The 19,646-nt window shown below is 38.2% G+C and overlaps 1 protein-coding gene across 1 annotated transcript; it reads right to left on the minus strand.

Moving 5' to 3' along the window:
• Positions 1–1,030: 1,030 nt before the first annotated feature.
• On the minus strand, positions 1,031–18,859 carry NMBR (neuromedin B receptor). Its single transcript, XM_036316176.1, has 3 exons — positions 18,438–18,859; positions 3,882–4,230; positions 1,031–1,432 (listed from the first exon to the last, which is right to left on the minus strand). Exons 1-3 carry the CDS (start codon positions 18,857–18,859, stop codon positions 1,031–1,033), a joined length of 1,173 nt encoding a protein of 390 aa, XP_036172069.1.
• Between the last annotated feature and the right edge of the window lie 787 nt (positions 18,860–19,646).

Raw genomic sequence — 19,646 nt, forward strand, 5'->3', positions numbered from 1 at the left:
CTATTATCTTATTCAAACAAAGGAAATACATACATGCATTAAGTATAAATAAAATTCACCCAAAAACATGACTTGTATTTCAAAGATTAGACGTTTGAATATTAGACTCATTAAATCATTGAGTCAATATAGAAATTTATTTCCTGCTTCAAGATAAAACAAATTTAAGATAACACTAGCATTGGCTCTAGCAACAGCTTAAATCCTGAAGCAATGATTATTTATATTCATGTAGAATTGGTGTTTGAATCCCTTTTAATGTTAAATATATATATATATATATATATATATATATATATATATATACACACACACTGAGTGGCCAAATTATTATGACCACCTCATCAATACTTCGTTGGGCCACCTTTTGCCTTCAATACTGTGGCAATTCTTCTTGGCATTGACTCCACGAGATGTTGAAAGGTAATGCAAGGAATCTGACACCATGCCTGATGAATAGCACTGTCCAGTTCTGTGAGATTTGATGGTTGTGGAACCAGCTGCCTGATGGCTCTTTTAACTTTGTCCCACAAATGCTCAATTGGATTGAGATCTGGTGATTGTGGGGCCACCTAAGCAAGGTAAAGTCTCCCTCATGTTCTTGAAACCACTCCTGCACAATATGAGCACCGTGGCATGGCGCATTGTCTTGTTGGAAGAAGCCATCTCCATTGGGATATGCCATCAACATGATAGGATGAACTTGATCAGCAACGATACTTAGGTATGTTGTGCTATTCAGATGTTTATAATGATCTGGCCCTCTAGCAACTTCAGCACGAAATTATAGCTAATTTGCCTACAAACGTCAGGTGGACACAATAATCTGGCCACTCTGTATATTTATGTAATTTCCAGTTCTTTTCAGAGAAAAATGTTAGCTATGTTTGTCTTGCCTTTTCTAAGTCAACCATAAATTGTCTAATGAATTCACTCAGAAATATTAAGAAAGAAAATTATTTAGTTTTGCTCTGCTCAGTAGAAATAAAACAAGTAAGTTATTTCCAGGTAGCAAGCTGCGTGGCCAAAATTACAGTGCCATTTTCTGCTTCATGCTGTGCCCATTTAGCAAAACAGAATTGGTTACCGGGTTCTTAGCATTGCTTTTCAGAGATGTCATACGCACTGCAGAAGAGCTGACTAAGTAGCTGGTTGATCTCTCTGGATAGGACTTCCTCCCACAACAGAGCTGGCTATTGAAATGCCTCCTAAAGCTTTCACTGAGTAGATACAGGGCAAATGGATTGACACAAGAATTGCAAAAGCTCAGAATCCGGGCTACTAAAGTGACAATCATGTGGCCCAGAGATGGATCAATCTTGTTATAGTTGAAAGATCTATACATATAGAGGATGTGATTTGGAAACCAACAGAAGGCAAAGCAGCCCACGAAGACCAGCACAATTTTAGCCAGGCGTTTCCGAGTTTCCATCTGCAAATACAGGAAAAAGGCCCATTGGTTAAAATGAAAGGGGAGCCAGACACATCCCAAACTCATGATATAATAGGGGTAAGCTTATTAGCACATTAACACACCCAAAATACCAAAACTATTTATTTTCCTCAACAATGGGATGATTTCAACAGCCTATTGTGGTCACTACACTGTTCCCACTCATAAAATTTCACAGTTTATACAAGACTAGATAATAAAATATTAAGAAATGGCCATGTCTTTATGTGAAAACTGTGATCTTTAAAAAAAAAAAAAAAAAAAGTCTCTTATTTTAAAATACTTTCCTCTAGCTTAAAGTTATTTTGTTCATTTTAATTATAAACCTCTTCTATTTGTATTAAATCCATTGGATTAATGAATCGTAGAATATAGTCAACCTTAGAATTTCTTTTTTAAATCAGGGTATTTTAGTAGGAAAAATACACCTATTAAAATAAGGTATAACTTTTTTTAACCCTGACTGCGCACACTAAAACCTTGGGATTTAATTCCAGATTCATAAATCCAAAACACCTGACATAACTGTCAATAAGTATTACTGGGTTAGTTACCTTTAAAAATAAAATATATCGTTTTATTTATTTTCATAAAATTTACATACTGGGTTTATTATTTTATAGGCAGGTTTTCAGGAATGTGATAAATAGACACAATTCAAATATTGGATATTGATCTTTTTAAATCTAAATATCATTTTCTGATATTCTAGAGTCCAAGGTTAGCTGATATTTGCCTGATTTGTTCAAATATTTACATAAGCCAACATGAATGTGAAAACAATTTATCAAAAGATATTAGTAGTAAGCAACATGAGCTAAAACTAATGGTAGTCAACAAGAATATGCCAGAGGAGACTGGAAATGTTTAGGAATCAAACAGGTCTGGCATAGGGGATAAGCGGCGACAGCAAAGGAAGGGGCAAGTGCAGAAGAGTGTAGTTTAGAAAGCAGAACGTGGCACTCCCGGTGTTTCCCTGGGGCATCTTAGGCAACCCGGCAATATTAAGAGGGTCAATGTGAAATTTATGTTACTGAGCCGTGTCCTTCCTAGCAGGTGGAGCTTGGGTGCAAGAATTTCATGGCAATCTATACTTGGGCGGTCAAAAGCACAGGCAGGCTGTTTGCATTGAGATTACTTCTCAACAGATGTCAAGCACAATTACCCACCCTGAGTTTAAAAACCTCACTAGGGAAATTTACAAAAACAAGGCAGAACTAAGGCCAATAAGAAAAAAATGATCGTGGGGTGGGTAAGAGGAACCCAACTCTAGAAACCAGCTCCCCAGGCTCTGAATTAAAGAATTATATAAAAAGGAAAAGCACATGACGTGGACATTGTTGCTTCAATTATGCCAGATATTTAGACAATAAATCTATTAATTTATCTAACAATTGCTTTAATGCTTGGTGATTTTTTTTAAGACTTTGAAGCAGACATGGATCTCTGATGTTGATGGTCATCAATAAATAGAGGCGACCTTCCAAGCCAGAAACCTTTAGGAGACGCTGCTGTTGCTGAAGTGCCTGACGCCCCAGCCTGCGTCTCCATCTACAGTCCTGCAAGTTCTAATGATCTGCCATTCAACTTGTCTTCATTCAAATTAGGGAGCAGTCACCTATCACCTCGCTGGGCCTGTGGAAGAAGGCCCTCGCTAGGAGTGCACAAATGCACAATTTGAAACTTTGCCCCATAAGGACAGTATTTCCATCTCTTTGTGGATTAACATAAGTTTTCCTTCTATCAGGGCTGCATCTGCATATTCTTTAAGGAAGAAAGAGTATGTAAGGTACATGTTGCAATTTTTAAATTAATGTACAATCTTCATAGGAAAATATATAAAGCTGAGTTAGACCAAGTAATGACTTCAACGCCAGCCTCCCTTTGATCATACTCTTGTTCTGCTGCCCTGTATCCAGAGCCTCCCACTGTGGCATCCTACCAACCCTCATCCCCAGCCCCAGGCAGTGTCCTATGGCCCTTTCCTGATTCATCCCTCTCCCAGACTTCCTGTCATCCTTACCTTAGAGGGCTAATGGAAGAAGACAATAATTAAATAAATGTACACTTAAACTGTGAAAATTTTCTGTATTTTTGTGTGGTTCTTTGCATAAACACTTGCATGTAAAAAAATTCTTCTGAGACATTACATTTTAATGGTTGTAGGCCCAGAAGGCACAGTAGCAGGACCTTAGTAGGCCTTTTCAGTGCTGGGACATGGCCACATATTAGAGACCCCCCAATGCCCTTCCAGTTCAGGCCAGTGCATGTCCCAGGGCCCTCTGCCTCAGTTATCACCCATCTTGGTATTGAGAACCCATGAAATTAAACACAAAATAGCAGTACTGCAGCTGACCAGGGCACCCCCAACACACACACACACACACACACACACACACACACACACACACACACACACCAAGCTTACCTGTTTTTTGGTATGTTCATTGTATTCTCCAGGAAGATTATGCGCACTTTTAATTAAGGTCTTTGCAATATGATAATAATAAACGCTAATAATAGCAAGGGGTATGAGGAAATACACCAAGAAGATGAGCACTGAATGAATCTTTGGATGTAATTCATCAGTCTGAGGGTAGGGTATGCACGCTGCGAAGCTGCCATTATCCAAGCTATCAATGCGCACCACTTCCGAAAACACCGCTTCGGGAACAGCCAGCAGCACCGAGACCACCCAGATACACACGGCCTTCACACAGGTCCACAGCACCGCCCCTGACGCCTGGATGTCCATGGGGTTTACAATGGCTTTGTACCTGGGAAGACAACATGCCACAAATTACTCTTAAGAAAGGAAGTGAAAAAGGAGGGAGTGGGGAGGGAGGAAAGAGAAATCTTACCTGCTAAGAGAGAGATGCCAAACTCCATTATGCCCTAGCTGTTTTGTACTGAGATCCCTGGCATTTCTGTCTGCTTATTTATTGCTTATTAGCACCAAAGACAAGAAGACAGAAAAAAATATCTGAAATTGTTATTTCCCAAATTGCAGTAATTTGCTTACTGCTTTCACAAGTTTTTTTTCTAAATCTACACAATAAGTGTCATTATTTATTGAATACTTTTAATTAAATACTGTTATTGTTGAAAAATCTATTGCTACTATAATTGCTATAATATGCAGTAACCATAAAATGCCCACAAAATATTTATTAAATTCTACCTTGATACACTTCTTTAGCTTATAAACCTGAGTCGCCCACTTATTTTCTAAGGATACTAGAGGCCCAATGCACGACATCGTGCACTGCAGGGGGGTCCCTCAGTCCAGCCTGCACCCTCTCACAGTTCGGGACCCCTCGGGGGATGTCCGGCTGCCTCAGGGGATGTCCACCTAAGCTGGCAGTTGGACATCCCCCGAGGCATCCTTAGCACTGCCACGGAGTTGGGAGAGGCTCCCACCACCGCTGCTGAGCTTGCCAGCCAAAAGCCCAGCTTCTGGCTAAGCAATGCTCCTCCTGTGGGAGTGGATTGACCACCAGGGGGCAGCTCTTGCGTTGAGTATCTGCCCCCTGGTGGTCAGTGCACATCATAGTGACCAGTCGTACCACTGTTCAGTCAATTTGCATATTAGCCTTTTATTATATAGGATCAGTAAATCTTAGAGACTAATTTAAATGGGGATTTTTTTTTCCCATCATCCAGTTATAAGGACTGAGAGAAATGGAATAATATTCTATCTTTAAATTTCAAGTTTATTTGATATGGAGACCTCATGAAGTCCTCTCTCATCCCACCTGCCACCATCATAGGGTAAAGGGTCCACTCCAGGACATAAAGGCTTTAGCAATCCAAACCCTCATCAGCTAACTTAGCACATTAGGGCAATAATAATGCAAACAAACCAAAATTGTATGTAAACCTCAAATTATTTATATTTGTCTTTGAAGATACGTTAGGTTAGAGCAGTGATGGTGAACCTATGACATGCCTGTCAGAGGTGACACGCAAACTCATTTTTTTGGTTGATTTTTCTTTGTTAAATGGCATTTAAATATATAAAATAAATATCAAAAATATAAGTCTTTGTTTTACTATAGTTGCAAATATCAAAAAATTTCTATATGTGACACGGCACCAGAGTTAAGTTAGGGTTTTTCAAAATACTGACACGCCGAGCTCAAAAGGTTCACCATCACTGGGTTAGAGTATACCTACATGGTTAACAAGATACAGATAAAAGTGATTTTGGTCAAACAAACCTGCAGTGTTATTGTATCTCTGATAACCACTGGAAAATCACTTAAGGTCTTTTCCTTTCCTCTGTGGAGTGGGGATCAAAACATCTCCCTCAAAATTTTATGATTAGAAAAAAATGTATAGAGTACCTGTTACAGTGCCTGGCAGTTAGCAGATATTAACCATGTGATGACCCTGTGCCTTCTCCTTATTTACATTTGATTTAGTCTGATGTCCTAAAATTTCAAAATATTTCAAGCTGGATAACAATCATTTAAGGCCTCCTTCAGGTTCTGTGAGGATGCTTTCTATTTCCCCCAGGAGAGGAAGAGCGGCCTCAGCCGCAATCCCACTCTGAGGAAGCCTCTTTCTCCTTTGGGGCTTGAATCCGAGTGTCATCCCCAGACCCTCAATAGAAAGAAGCTCATTTGCATTTTGATCTGGAGGATCTTCCATGTGAAATAGGAAGCATAGAAATTAAAGTAGAACAACAGCAAAGGGCCTCAACACCAAATTAAAATAGCACGAGTCATGCATTTTGCCCAGACTTCACACATAGCATCTTGATTACTATTCTGTTTACTTGTACATTCTTCTTAAGAAACTTAATTACAATCAGTAACTAGAATGAGCTAATTTTTCTGCTGTTTAAATTTTTTATCAGATTGATAACATTCAGAGAGGTTTATTTGCTTGTTTTTAAACTCAGAGAGCGCTAAGAGTACTATAAAGAAAAATAGAAGTCCCTTGTAACAAACATCTCAGACCTGGCTCCTATATTAAAATAAATTTCACATCATTCCATGTATATAGGAAATATAAATCTGCCACTGTCTTCTAGATCAAATATTGTAGATATTAGCTCTTGATATCCCATTGTGGTAATTGAAGATTTTCTCCCTGCAACCTCTATTTTCCCCATTCCCAGCTTCCTGATTTAGTAAGTTATATTGTTTATACTAGTAAAATGGTCAATAGATTATTATGACTAAACAAATATCACTCACTGCCTAGTTAAGTGGTATATTATGACATTCTCTTTCTTATATGCATGTCTGATTTTCCTAGAGTTGCTACTTAATAATTTTTTTCATTTGTATGATTTTCCATTAACCTGAATTTAACCCTTTTCTAAATGCCATTTCATCAACTTCCTGGAGTCCCAGTGATTGAATCTCAATTATTCTTCTTTCTTAATTTTTTACTTTATCAAACTCATCTCTATCTTCTTTGGGGTTTTATTTTCTAAGCTGTATTATTATCTTTAGCTTACTTCCTTTCTTCTAGATTGTTTATTATATTTTTAATTTTTTTAATTTTTATTGTTGAAAGTATTACATATGTCTCTTTTTTTTTCTCCCATTGACCCCTTATAGCCCAAATTCTAGAAGTTCTTTCTAGTTTTCCAGTTATTATATGGCTATGGAAATAATATAGAAAATGTTTCATTTTCTTTTCCTTCTAGAATAGTTTCAAGTTTGTTTTGTTGTTATTTGGTTTCTTTATTTTAGAACCAATCCTCAAAAGTTAAATATTTATTGCCTGACAATTCATATTTAAGATCAAAGTAAGAAAAAGCTGATTAAAATTCTTTTGTACGTGGAACAATAGGGAAAGACAGAAATATGGGGCGGGAGGCGGGTGTTGTTGATCACTACAAATAGACTAGTTAACTAGACTTTCTTTTTAGATTGTTAGAAAGAACAAAGAATATTCTGAATTTTCCTTTATGGTTGTTTTGTTGTTGTTGTTGTTAATCCTCACCCCTCACCCTAGGATATTTTTCCATTGATTTTTAGGGAGAGTGGAAGAGAGAGGAAACATAGATGTGATAGAAACACATGATTTTAAAAGAGAGGAGTCAGCAACTGAAGTATGTGTCCTTGACCAGAATTAAACCCAGGGCCCTTCTGTCAGCAGGCCAACACTCTATCCACTGAGCCAAAACAGGTAGGGCTTTCATGATTTTAAAAGGGAGGAAAAGGTCACTTCCCTACTCTCACTTCTACCCCATAACAAAGCACATTTGCAGAAGCACTACAATCATTAAGGATGATGGGAAAAGTTCAAATAGGAATAAAAGTATTGACTCTCCCTTCCTGATAAGATTGTCATGGTAAAGCTAGCAACACATCCAGAGTTTTTTGTGGAGAAGGAGTACCTAGTGGGGGTCACGACACACATTTTCAATAGGATGATCCTTAGCCACCTCCTGCAGGAAAGGGAAAATAGATCCCATGGATCTTCTAAATGATACACATTTGATCAAAAAGGGTATTGCTCTCGCTGGTTTTCTCAGTGGTTAGAGCGTCAACCTGTGGACTGAAGTTTCCCAGGTATAATTCTGGTCAAGGGCCTGTCAGGTTGTGTTTGAGAGGCAACCAGTCATGGTATCTCTCTCACATTTATGTTTTTGATGTTTTTCTCTTTGTGCCCCCCCACCCCATTCTCTCTCTAATAAAAAAAAATCAATGGAAAAAATACCTCAGGTGAGGATTAACAACAACGAAAAAGAATATTCCAAATTTTATAACCAGAAATTATAGTTGAAAACACAGATTACTAAAGGGTCATTATTACTACTAAACCAGAGCTTATAACTGTCAAATAATGTTATACACTAACCAATCCTTTTGTGCATTTTTTAAAGTAAAAACACATAGTGCAAATTAATATGAACATATTTAATCACACGTCCTTTAAATATTTATGAAAATGTAGGAATGAAATAGTCCCTCAGTATTCTCTCTCATTGAATTTAGTAGCATAGTAGTATGCATAAAAAGTACATGTGTTTTTTCATGCAGATAATCTTAGAAAGATATCTTTAACTGAAAACTGGAAACTAATCAATCAAAATTCATATAAAGATGACATAATCATCATTCACATATTAAATATCAGTAAATATATATGCTTCTTTATTGATGCCTGTTTTGAAAATTGCTTATTATATTTGTATACAGTCTTAATTGAATCTAAAGAGGTAATTAAATTAAATCATATTACACAATATATAATGAAAATTAGATCATTTTAGCTCATATACTAGTAAAGTTATCAAGACATCTAAAAATCTCCATCTATAAATGTCTGCAAAGCTTTCTAGTTATACCTCCCATAGTTTCTATTTTTATACCAAACTTATTTATCAGAGACGAACAAAGTCCAAGGTGAACTATCTGACCAGTAGGGGATTTCATGGAAGCAAAAGAAAGAATTTCAAAAAGGCCCAGCCAGCGTGGCATAGTGGTTGAGTGCTGACATATGAACCAAGAGGTCACCGTTAGATTTCCAGTCAGGGCATGCCCAGGTTGTGGGCTCAATCCCTCACGGCAGGGCGTGCAGGAGGCAGCTGATCAATGATTCTTTCTTCTTATTGATGTTTTTATCTCTCTCCCTCTCCTTTCCTCTCTGAAATAAATAAAAATATATTTTTTAAAAAAAGACTTTCAAAAAGCAGTGTAGGCCTCTGTGTCAAATACTCTAAAGTAGACAAAAATCTTCTTGAAACCAGAGCTTGTGTCCTGCTCTCTGCTGTTATCTGTAATGTGTAACACAGTGCCTGACCCATAGTAGATTCTCAATGAATCTTTACTGAACTTATGTAGAAACAGGGCAACAAGGAGATGATTTTATTAAGAGCAGTTTTGGTAGAGTGGGGTGGTAGTTGCTGGCTATTAGGTTGCTGTGAGTATGGAAGTGAGAAATGGGAACAGTCTAGTCTACTGATGCCCAAGCTGGATCAATCTCCAGAACCACCGAGAGCACTGAAAATAGAGTATTATTACATTTCCTCCCAGACTTACTAGTGAAACAATGCAGCATAGTAACATTCATCCCAGGTAAAAACTGTTGTTTAAATTTTAACCCTGCTATCCTGGCTTCTATACACACTTGCTTGCTTTAACAATAGGGTATTTACCTCAGTTTCCAGATTGAGACCTGGAAACTCACATAAATCACCCCATTTTGTTGCCAGCCCACATCACAGAGGTTATTCTTCTGTGCCTGAGAACCAGAACCACAAAAGATTGCTTCCCGTTGACTCAGTGGCTCCAGGAACTGAGACTGTAGAGATGACCTTTAGAGATTATTAACTTTGCTCAATTCTGCTTCTGTCCAATCTGCTTTCACAAGATAGCCTCACATTCCAATGTCTAGCAGGATGTGGTTTTTACCTTTATAAGCTCGCTACTGTCATCACTTGGGGCTACGAGATTTGGAGAGCTAATGCCCCCTTGTAGCCGCCGGCTTTTGAATAAATGATTCCTTAATTTGACTTCTTGGGGCATCCTTTGTGCAATTCACGGGGTACATTACAGCATTAGCACAGAGTCTCTAGCCTGCAAATGGAGAAATTCTGCATTTTATAAGATTTTCAAGTGATTCTCACTATAACCAAGTTTAGAAACCACCTCTCCGGAAGACTGACTGTGGCAGTGAGCATCTCTCCACAGGCTCCCTGTGATGCGTACACATTCAGCATCTGTGAGGAGCAGAAACCCAGCAGAAGTTCAGTGTTTGAGAATCAGATGCCTTCATAGTGTGTCATATCATGTTTTAAGAGTATTGATAACTTTTAGCAGTAATTCTTATTCTGAACAAAATTACTAAATTTATCATTTAAAAATATCTAAGCATATTTGTACAGTAGAATGGCTAAAATTATAAATAACATATTAAAAATAATGTAATAGCCGAAACCAGTTTGGCTCAGTGGATAGAGCGTCAGCCTGCGGACTGAAAGGTCCCAGGTTCGATTCCGGTCAAGGGCATGTACCTGGGTTGCGGGCATATCCCCAGTGGGAGATGTGCAGGAGGCAGCTGATCGATGTTTCTCTCTCATCAATGTTTCTAACTCTCTATCTCTCTCCCTTCCTCTCTGTAAAAAATCAATAAAATATATTTTTAAAAAAATAATGTAATATATGGATGTCACTTAGGAAAAGATGAGAAATACCTTTCTCATTACAGAGAGGTCAGCGATTCTAATTGTTCTTTACCAGGGGGAAAAATCACTTTGTTCTTAATTCGTTAAAATGACACAAATGTTTGATAAGAAAGAGAATGATAATGACAATTTATGTTGATGAAGGCAATGATTGGAACTAGCCAGTCTATGATTATAAAGGAATTGAGGAAAGGCTATAGATGCTAAAGAGATTATCATCATTAATTGTACAAGAGAACCAGTTTGCTCTCCACTTCAGTGCCTATTTTCTGATAATTAACTGCATGTGTGAATAAATACTGATTTGAATTAGTGAGTCATTTGTCATCTTGACTCATAGGTGACATGGAAGTAGTTACACAGCAACCCACAGCTTAAAAATGCTTTCACATTATTTCCCTTGCTAAAATAGTCCTGTGCTGCTAAACTGATTAGTGTGCTCATTTTACAGAAAAGCTTATCAAGACTAAGGGATTACATGATGCTTAAATGATTACAAAGCCAGTAGCATAAAACTCGGAATTCACTCACATGTTGCGATTATAGATTTGATATCTTTTCAACTATAGCATATTACAGAGAATACAACTGAAGCATTAAATGCTTTATCTACCAATTTTTAGACATTTCATCTGCTATCTTCATAAAGTCAATGGTATTTTTAACTGCAAAGACTTAACTTATATCTGTAATTATGCTTTCTTAATGGATCATATTTATAGTAGAGAAACTAAGCCTCAACAGTATCAACAAGTACTATTTCATATTCTTTTATTCATCTCTTAAAACTGCATTTTCATAGATTCTATATAAATGTCTATAATCACTTGTAGGTTGTACTCTCATAATCTAAATCTGGTTCCAAATGAGATGGTAAACATTTCATTCTCTCTTAAAATGTGGTTCTTTTTCAAAAATCAATTTGAATTCAACCACATTTAATAAAATTTTAATTTTTTAAATATTCCCTCCAAAATTTCACAAATAATAACTGTGAAGAAGGAGGTCTACATTGAAAGTTTTAAAAGATTCTTAATGAAAATCTGTATAAGAAAAAAAATTAAAACTCAAGGGAGTCAAGGGAAGTGCTAGGGAGAAGTGAAGGTTTAGTGTTAATTTCTCCTCCCCATGAGACCTAGGAGTAACTGGAAATAGAAGATACTACCAAGAGCCTTAATAAATCAGTAGTGTTCATCAGGAGTAGGGTATGGACTAATAACATTTAATATTTTATATCAATAATTAAAACAATAAGTTAAGATAGCTCATTAAGTTTGAAGCAAGCAAAATTAAGTTGGATCATCACTTTGGAGCATAAAAATGAAAATAACCTTGATCATATGGAAACGAATGATAATAAAGAAACAAAGAACAACAAACAATAAAAAATAAATGGTTGTTGCCCTAGCCAGTTTGGCTCAGTGGATAGAGCGTTGGCCCATGGAGTAAAGGGTCCTAGTTTTGATTCCAGTCAAGGGTAAGTACCTTGTTTTCAGGTTCCCTGGCCCTAGTTGGGGTGTGTGCAGGAGGCAACCAATCAATGTGTCTCTCTCACATCAATGTTTCTCGTTGTCTCTCCCTCTCCCTTCCACTCTCTCTAAAAATCAGTGGAAAATTATTCTCAGGGTGAGGATTAACAACAATTAAAAATAAATTAAAAATAAAAGGATATCTAATGAAGACATGGGTCCTTTGGTACAGAAAATTAATAAACTTTGGAAATACCAGATTGTCCATGAATTGGGGGTGTGGGTCAGGTTCTCCAAAGAGCTGAAAGTAATCTGGTTACATATACTATGATCTACAACCTACACAAGACCTTGGAAATTGGTGAGTCCTCCTAAGAAATCTGCATTTGAAAGGGCCAAGGTAAGTTATTTTGGGTTTTGAAAAACACCAATAGGAACTGTACTGCCGGTGACAACTAACAAGAAGGAAAACGTTGAACTTGACTGTCTGACTTTATGGCTCAGCCAGAACAGATGTCAAATGCATTACTACCAGCAAAAGACTGAGAGGGACATCTTAGAGGGTCATTTTTCCCACTGAGAAGTGTACAAATAGAGCCAGCATAAGTTATTAAGTGAGAGACTTGTCTGAGATGTAGTGGCAAGCACTGGAGCTCTGGGCTGAGCATATGGTTGCCTCACCAGTTATCAGTGTCCCTTGTTCTCTTTGCGTCACTGTTTGCTCAATGCTCAGAGAGGAGGTAACAGGGTCCCATCTTAAGACCCTTAGCGCGACAGTTGAAGACATTATTTTTATTTTGCAAATAAATAAAATACTTATTTGTGGGCATGTCTTTAGTGCCATTTTATCATTTTCTCCAACTTGAACATTTGGACATAATAGAGTCAGAACTAGCACCCTGATGCCATAAGCCCCAGGCTGGTGCATTCTCTCTCTTTTTATATAGTGTGTCCCAAAGGTTTTCAATCAAGGTGGATGAATAATCTTTAAAACCTAGATAGCAATATATAAATAATAGCAATAGTGTGAATGTTATAAGGACTATACAGCACCTAATTTAATGTGTGAATTAGAAGGGAAAAGAAAATAAGCTAGAAGTATTTGAGACTAATGAATAAAATATATCTGATTATTGGAGGCAAAAATAACAGCTTTTATCTAATGAGAATCTATATAAATTCAAATTAACTAATAAATTAAGTGCAGATTACAATTCATCCTGTTTCTATGGTCATGTAAAAACAACAACTGGGCACTTGTTATGCAAAACAAATTTTCCTTTTGAATTGGCAGCTAGAAGGCTCTCAGACAAATGTACCGTAGGACTCACATTGCGTGAAAGTATGGGTCACTTTCTGTTTTTCAACTTTTATTTCCCTATACCTGGTTTTCCTCCCTTTTTTATACTCATTGTACTATAGTTGTACCTTTATCTTTTAGATGCCTTAACTTCTTTTGAAACAAGTTGAAAATAAGTAAGTTATCATGATACCCTTGTAATTACCTAGTTATTAATAACAGGAAAAGAACAAAGGGAAACAACCCTCTCCCACCATTGAGACAGGGAAGGCATGTTCCCTGCAAAGCACTGGGGGAAAGGAGGGGACTGGATAAAGGAAAGATAGCTGCCTGTCCAGTAAAGTTTGGATGACTAGGGAAGCTGAGGTCTGTCAGTCACACCTGCGAGCAGAGGTCATTGGCCAGATGGGCATGGCCACTGCAAGTCCATGAAGATCTGGGATACACTCCTACACAAAGAAGGCCGCTTTCTTAGTGCCCCTTGTGTGTTGCGCTTGACTCCTGGCTTGTGGGGCTCTTTTGCTCCTGCTCTCTGGCATTGTGTGTGGACCCAGCTCCGATATGGAAAGGAAACAACAGTTTTGCTGTTAGCTTTACTGAAACTCGAGCTACATTTCTATGACTGGACTAAGGGAAATGAGGTATAATTCCCTGAAAATAAAGCTTTCTACCATATCTCATTCTCCCATGGGGCCTCTGGAAATGCTTCTTACAGTGGAACTCCAAGAACCCATCTCCCACTAGCAACGGGAGAAGAGGAGGCACTTTTTTCTCTGATAACAATCACTTTGGAAACTTGGGTTATTGGTAGGGTGAGTGTGGAATACTGCCTTAGGTATGTATGGCCAGCCCAAACTCCTCAAAAGAGCTTTAGAAGCACACTCTGAGCCAATCTCAGCATACTGCCCCAGGCTATGCACCAAAAAAACAAAACAAAAGCCAGCTATTCAGTCAACACCTGAGCTTCTGTGAGGAGCTATGGTGAGAAACCAGCAAACAGATAACGGCACTCCCTTTCACCACTGGACAAAGACTGATAAGCTTCCCAAGGCCTCCTGAGTGTTAGACAGAGGGCCTGCATTTGATCTGTTTCAACATTTTAACAAATAATAATACTAAAGGAAATATATGTTTGCACTGATATAAATGCAAATAATGTTAATGACTCAAGGGTTCATACCTAAGAGCATGAGTTCAGTTATGGAATTAAATATGTTTATCCTAACTATCAAACAAAGGCTTGAAATAATACATTAGCACTTTAGTCTGATTAGATGCAACATTATTTTTGTATTCAATCCAACATTGGTTATAGAGTATCAGAAAAACAACATAACCTGATAGATTAAATTAATATTAATTTCACTTTTATTGTCTTATAGAATTTTAGAATTAAATTTATAAATGAATTTTAGTTAACATTTATATTAAAAAACAGCATAAGAAATTTATTTCTAGTTTTACATTTGTAAGTACACAAAATAATAAAGTTTATACTTTAGAACTAGAAGTCTGTAAGAATTTTTTTGCTATAAAGGAAAAAGGAGAACTCATTCTTAAAAATTACTTCCATTTTAAATATGGGATTTTGGAGGCCAAAATGTCTTTAAGAGTTCAAGAAAGATATCCCGGGTTTAGAATACAGCTACTGTAATAGGTCGTGAAGATTTCTGTCATGTCAATCACAAGCAAAGTGTGGCTTATGGGGTTCCCCCTACCTAGTAACATAGCACACAAGTCTCAACAGTGGGAGAGGGGAGAAAGTGTGTGTGTGTGTGTGTGTGTGTGTAAAAATGACACAATGCAGAATATGCAAATACTTTTAATTAGCTATTTAATGCAAGCAAGCAAAAGAAGTATATTTTTTATATACTAACAAAAAATTCTTCAACATAAAAGTTAAAAGTAAACTGGTAACACCACTATCACCATTTCAGATTATGCACAGCCTTTCCTCCCCTTCTGGTTATGCAGTGTCTCTGAGGAACATTCCAGTGGGCACAACAATCTTTCCTAAGGATGAATCAGCTGAAACTCCTCAAAAGAATTTGGGAAGTCAAAGATTAATAACCAGAACTACCACACAGTGTTATCCATACCACCCACATCAAACAAGGTGATTTAGGCCTCAAAGTAGATTCATAAATATTTATTTTTTATTTCAGTCTCTGCTATTTGGTGATACTGTCATCAATGACATATAATTAACTTTCCACTTCATATTGGGATATGCTTGCTAAAATCTAATTATCTGCCTGTTTCTTTTTCTCCCTTTATTTAAGCCATCTCATGAGAATAAAATATTTAGTTTGGTTTAGCAAACAACTGCATTTGTTGTTTAAAAACTCTAATAACGGCTTTTTTAAAGTGTTCCTATTGCTGCAATTACTACTTAATTTTGAATTCAGGGTGTGTTTTTGTATTTGGCAGTTACATTTATTACATTTTTTCCATTCTATTGAATCTAATGAATAAGCTTTGGCATTTTTTTTAATCTTGGTGCTATGTTTTAAATGTAATATTTTAGTCTGTCATTAAATAGAAAAAAAAAAATAGTAATTTCTTATTCCTGGAGGAAATGTAGTAATGTGCTTAATAGTGAAGACTGCAGGCTTTGAACTGGTTTTAAATACTAGCTTCACTGTGAGATCAGGAAAATGTTGCTTACTTTCAAGTCTTAATTTTCCTTACTTTAAAATGGTAATGATGATAGTACCCACTTCATGGTATTGTGAGGATAATACACTCATACAAAACACTTAGCACAGTGCTGTGTGCAATTTATCTTATTCTTATTTCCAAATCCACAAGAAATTAAAAATGTTTGGAGAGATAAAGTATGAGGAGATCAGGTACAAATCAACACCTAGATTACTATGTTCTGGAGGAACAACAGACGTGCACACAACATAAAACAAAACATTTCCAAGCCATTAGCGTGACTTTTTGGAATGTAGCGTGTGATTTCACCACCAGTGATTTCAGTTCCTCAATTTATATTTCCAAAACACACTGAGAGGCAAGAGTAGCTTCTGGGCCCAGGAGAAGAGACAACCCACTTTTCTTTATCATTATTATTAAAGGGTCCATGCTTTTCTCACAGAGTACGCGATTCACATAACAAACTGAAAGTCAGTAAATGTGTGAGGAATAGCATTTTCTCTGACCTTTGTCAGGGCCAATTTATCTGCGTGTCTTCATGACAAGAGAGAAAAATGGTGTGAAATAAATTTAAGCCCTGGATCTTGTTCCAAATATTACCTTTAAAAATGAAGGCATAATGATCGTAATTTTAACTATTGCAATAATAATTGTTAAGTTTTATCTCAGTCCTTACCTAGTATTTCTTCAAATTTTCTATTTAAAATGGGTTCCCTAAAGAATGGTAGTTAAAATAAAAAGTCACATTTTAATTATGGAATCCAAAGAAATCTCCAAAAAAAAAAAAAAAGATAATAGAAATCATGTCAATCAAAATGAGATGGATAATTTATCCGAAGGCACAGATCTTCATAGAAATATGATTTTAGAGAAAATATTACACAAACCAAAAAGCCAAACAAAAGTATTCAGTTTAAAAAGACAATAGCTCTCAAATTGCCACTGAATATTTTCTTCCTTTAATTAAAATTAACTCCTAAAACCAAAGTAATGAAAGGGTATTATTGCAAATACCAGAAAATTTAGATGCATTTACTTTTCATTAGTAGCCTAATATGTAAATTAAAGAGGAAGATGAACAGCACCTTAATCATCAGAGTTAAATAGTTTATCTAAATAGCGTAAGTCAACACTCCATCCCCAAGGGAATTGGACTATAGCTTCATGCAAAGATGCCCACTTGAACATCACTCCAAATTTGGACATGCCCAGTTTTGCCCCCACTCCCATCCAGCTCATCCCTTCTGTATAAATGCCCAAAAGCATGGTTATAGAGAACTTCCAGTAGCAGCACTAGACCCAGGTCCAGCAGGCCTGGGTTCTCCTCCCAGCTCTGCCCAGGAAATTACTATACATTCCTTGTGCCTCAACATCCTTACCTGGAAAATGGTCCAGTTGGACTAGTTGATCTGCAAGGTAGAGTAATGGACACTTCCCACCCTTAAAATATGTGAAAAGCAGATTTGATGCCAAAGATATATTTTTACAATACTGTTTTAAAATACAAGTATTTGGTACCTGCCTGTTCGTGAAAAAACAAACAAACAACATATCATTTGACTTGAGGTATTAAAACAAACAAAATGTTAAAGTCATCTGTCAGAAGAACAGTTACCATTCTAGTTGTTTGTGCTTCAAGTAAATAGTATAATTTAGTTGTTAAGTGTAAATGATGTTTCTCCTTATTTGGAAAAAAGTCGAAATCAAGCATTTCCCTAATATTAAGGAAGACATTCTTACTAATCAGGTTGTTAAGCTACCAAATAAGAAAACTGCACGTCTAAGTTTTTAAGCACACAGAGAAAACCTATACAAGATAACTACATTGGCCCAGCCAGTGTGGCTCAGTAGTTGAGCATGGACCCATGAACCAAGAGGTCACTGGTTTGATTCCTGATCAGGCCACATGCCCAGGTTTGGGTTTCAGCTAGGTCCCCAGTGGGGGCATGCATGAGGCAGCCGATTGATGCTTCTCTCTCTCTATCCCTCTCCATTCCTCTCTCTAAAAACCAATAAAACCATATTAAAGCCATAGTTGCTGAAAAACTTGTAAGGTTAAAAAAAACAATAGGGAGCTACACTATTGCCCATGTATTCTATAGCTGTTCTGTGAAATAGAATAAAAACTCCCAAAGTGTGTGGAAGGGAAGAGGAAGACTAGGATATGCAATTTTAAAGCTACTTTCAAACTAATGCAATTTTAGTTCTTTTAAAAGTAATACTTTTCCTATTTTTTCAAGCTTCACATCTCAGTCTTCTTTACCTTCTTTTACTCTAATTCCCAGATGCACACTCCCTCTCCTCCTTCCAGCCTTTCCTTTCTGCCCCACTCTCCTTCCCGGGTGCACTCCCCGCCCCCCTCCAGCACTTTTTAGGCAGCCCCACGGATACCTGTTCCCTTACCTGTCGGCGCTGAGGGCGGTGAGCGTGAACACGGACACCCCCACGGAGGTGAGCTGGATGACCGGGATCAGTTTGCAGCCCACCTTCCCGAACATCCACTCGTCAAAGAAGTAGCGCGAGGCATCCACCGGGACGCAGGTGAGCAGCAGCAGCACGTCCCCGGCGACCAGGTTGGAGATGAAGATGTTGGGGGCGCTCCTCATGGCGCTGTTGGTGATGAAGATCTTCACCAGCACGATGTTGCCCAGCAAGCCCACCGTGATGATGAACAGGTAGAGGGACGGGATCACGCAGCGGATCACCAGCACCGCGGTGGTCCCCGGGGAGGCGGGCGGGAAATCCCCGTCCAACAACCCGGGAAAGAACCCGCTCTGATTCTGGCCGGCGGGCTGGGAGAGGTTGCAAAGAGACTTGGGGGGCATGGTCTTCTTTGCAGGTGCGCGCGCTGGAGTCTTCGTGCGCGCAGGTGCCCTGAAAAGTGGATTTCCGTGACAAGTTTACTGCCTGTGGGGAACGCGTCACACTGCGCGTCCCGGAGGGGACGGGCGTGTGAGAAATCTGTCCACACGCTCCTGCGCTTCTAGAAGAGGCACATTGGCTCCGAATTTTAAAAAAAAGCAAAGCAATTTGCGTCTTTGTTTCAGTCTCCACGGGAGAAAGGCTCTTTGGTGAACAGAGATGCGTCCCTCTGGGATTACTAAAAGTACCTGCCTGCGGGGTCTGTGGGAGGGCCGGAAGTCATCCTGTCGCTGTCCAGCGAACCGCGGCTGAATCACTGGGAACTAGCGTGGGGCGGCTGGCACTCTGCTCATCCCAGGGCTTCGCTCCTGTTTTCGCAGCTCCTGTTGCATTGTGTGGGATTGGAGGGGATCTGGGAGCTCTCTGTCTCACAGAGTGTCCCTACACCCATCCACCAATACCAGCCTCGGAGCAGGAGGAGCCCCAGCCAGAAGTTTGTGAACCTCTAAGGATTCGGGAGGCTGGCAACTATCTGATGCTGTAACAATGAATTCAGAGAAGAGAGCGAGTGACAAAGGATGAAGTAAATGAATGGAATTCTCTCCCCACTTTTTTTTTTCAATCTTTAATTTCTTTATTAAGGTATTACATATGTGACCTCATTCTCCCCATAACTCCCCCCCCCCCCCCACACACACACACACACTCATGACCTCACCCTCCCCTGTTGTCTGCGTCTATTGGTTGGGC

The sequence above is a fragment of the Myotis myotis genome, unplaced genomic scaffold (genome assembly GCF_014108235.1).
Source record: "Myotis myotis isolate mMyoMyo1 unplaced genomic scaffold, mMyoMyo1.p scaffold_m19_p_7, whole genome shotgun sequence".
NCBI classification, from domain to species: domain Eukaryota; kingdom Metazoa; phylum Chordata; class Mammalia; order Chiroptera; family Vespertilionidae; genus Myotis; species Myotis myotis.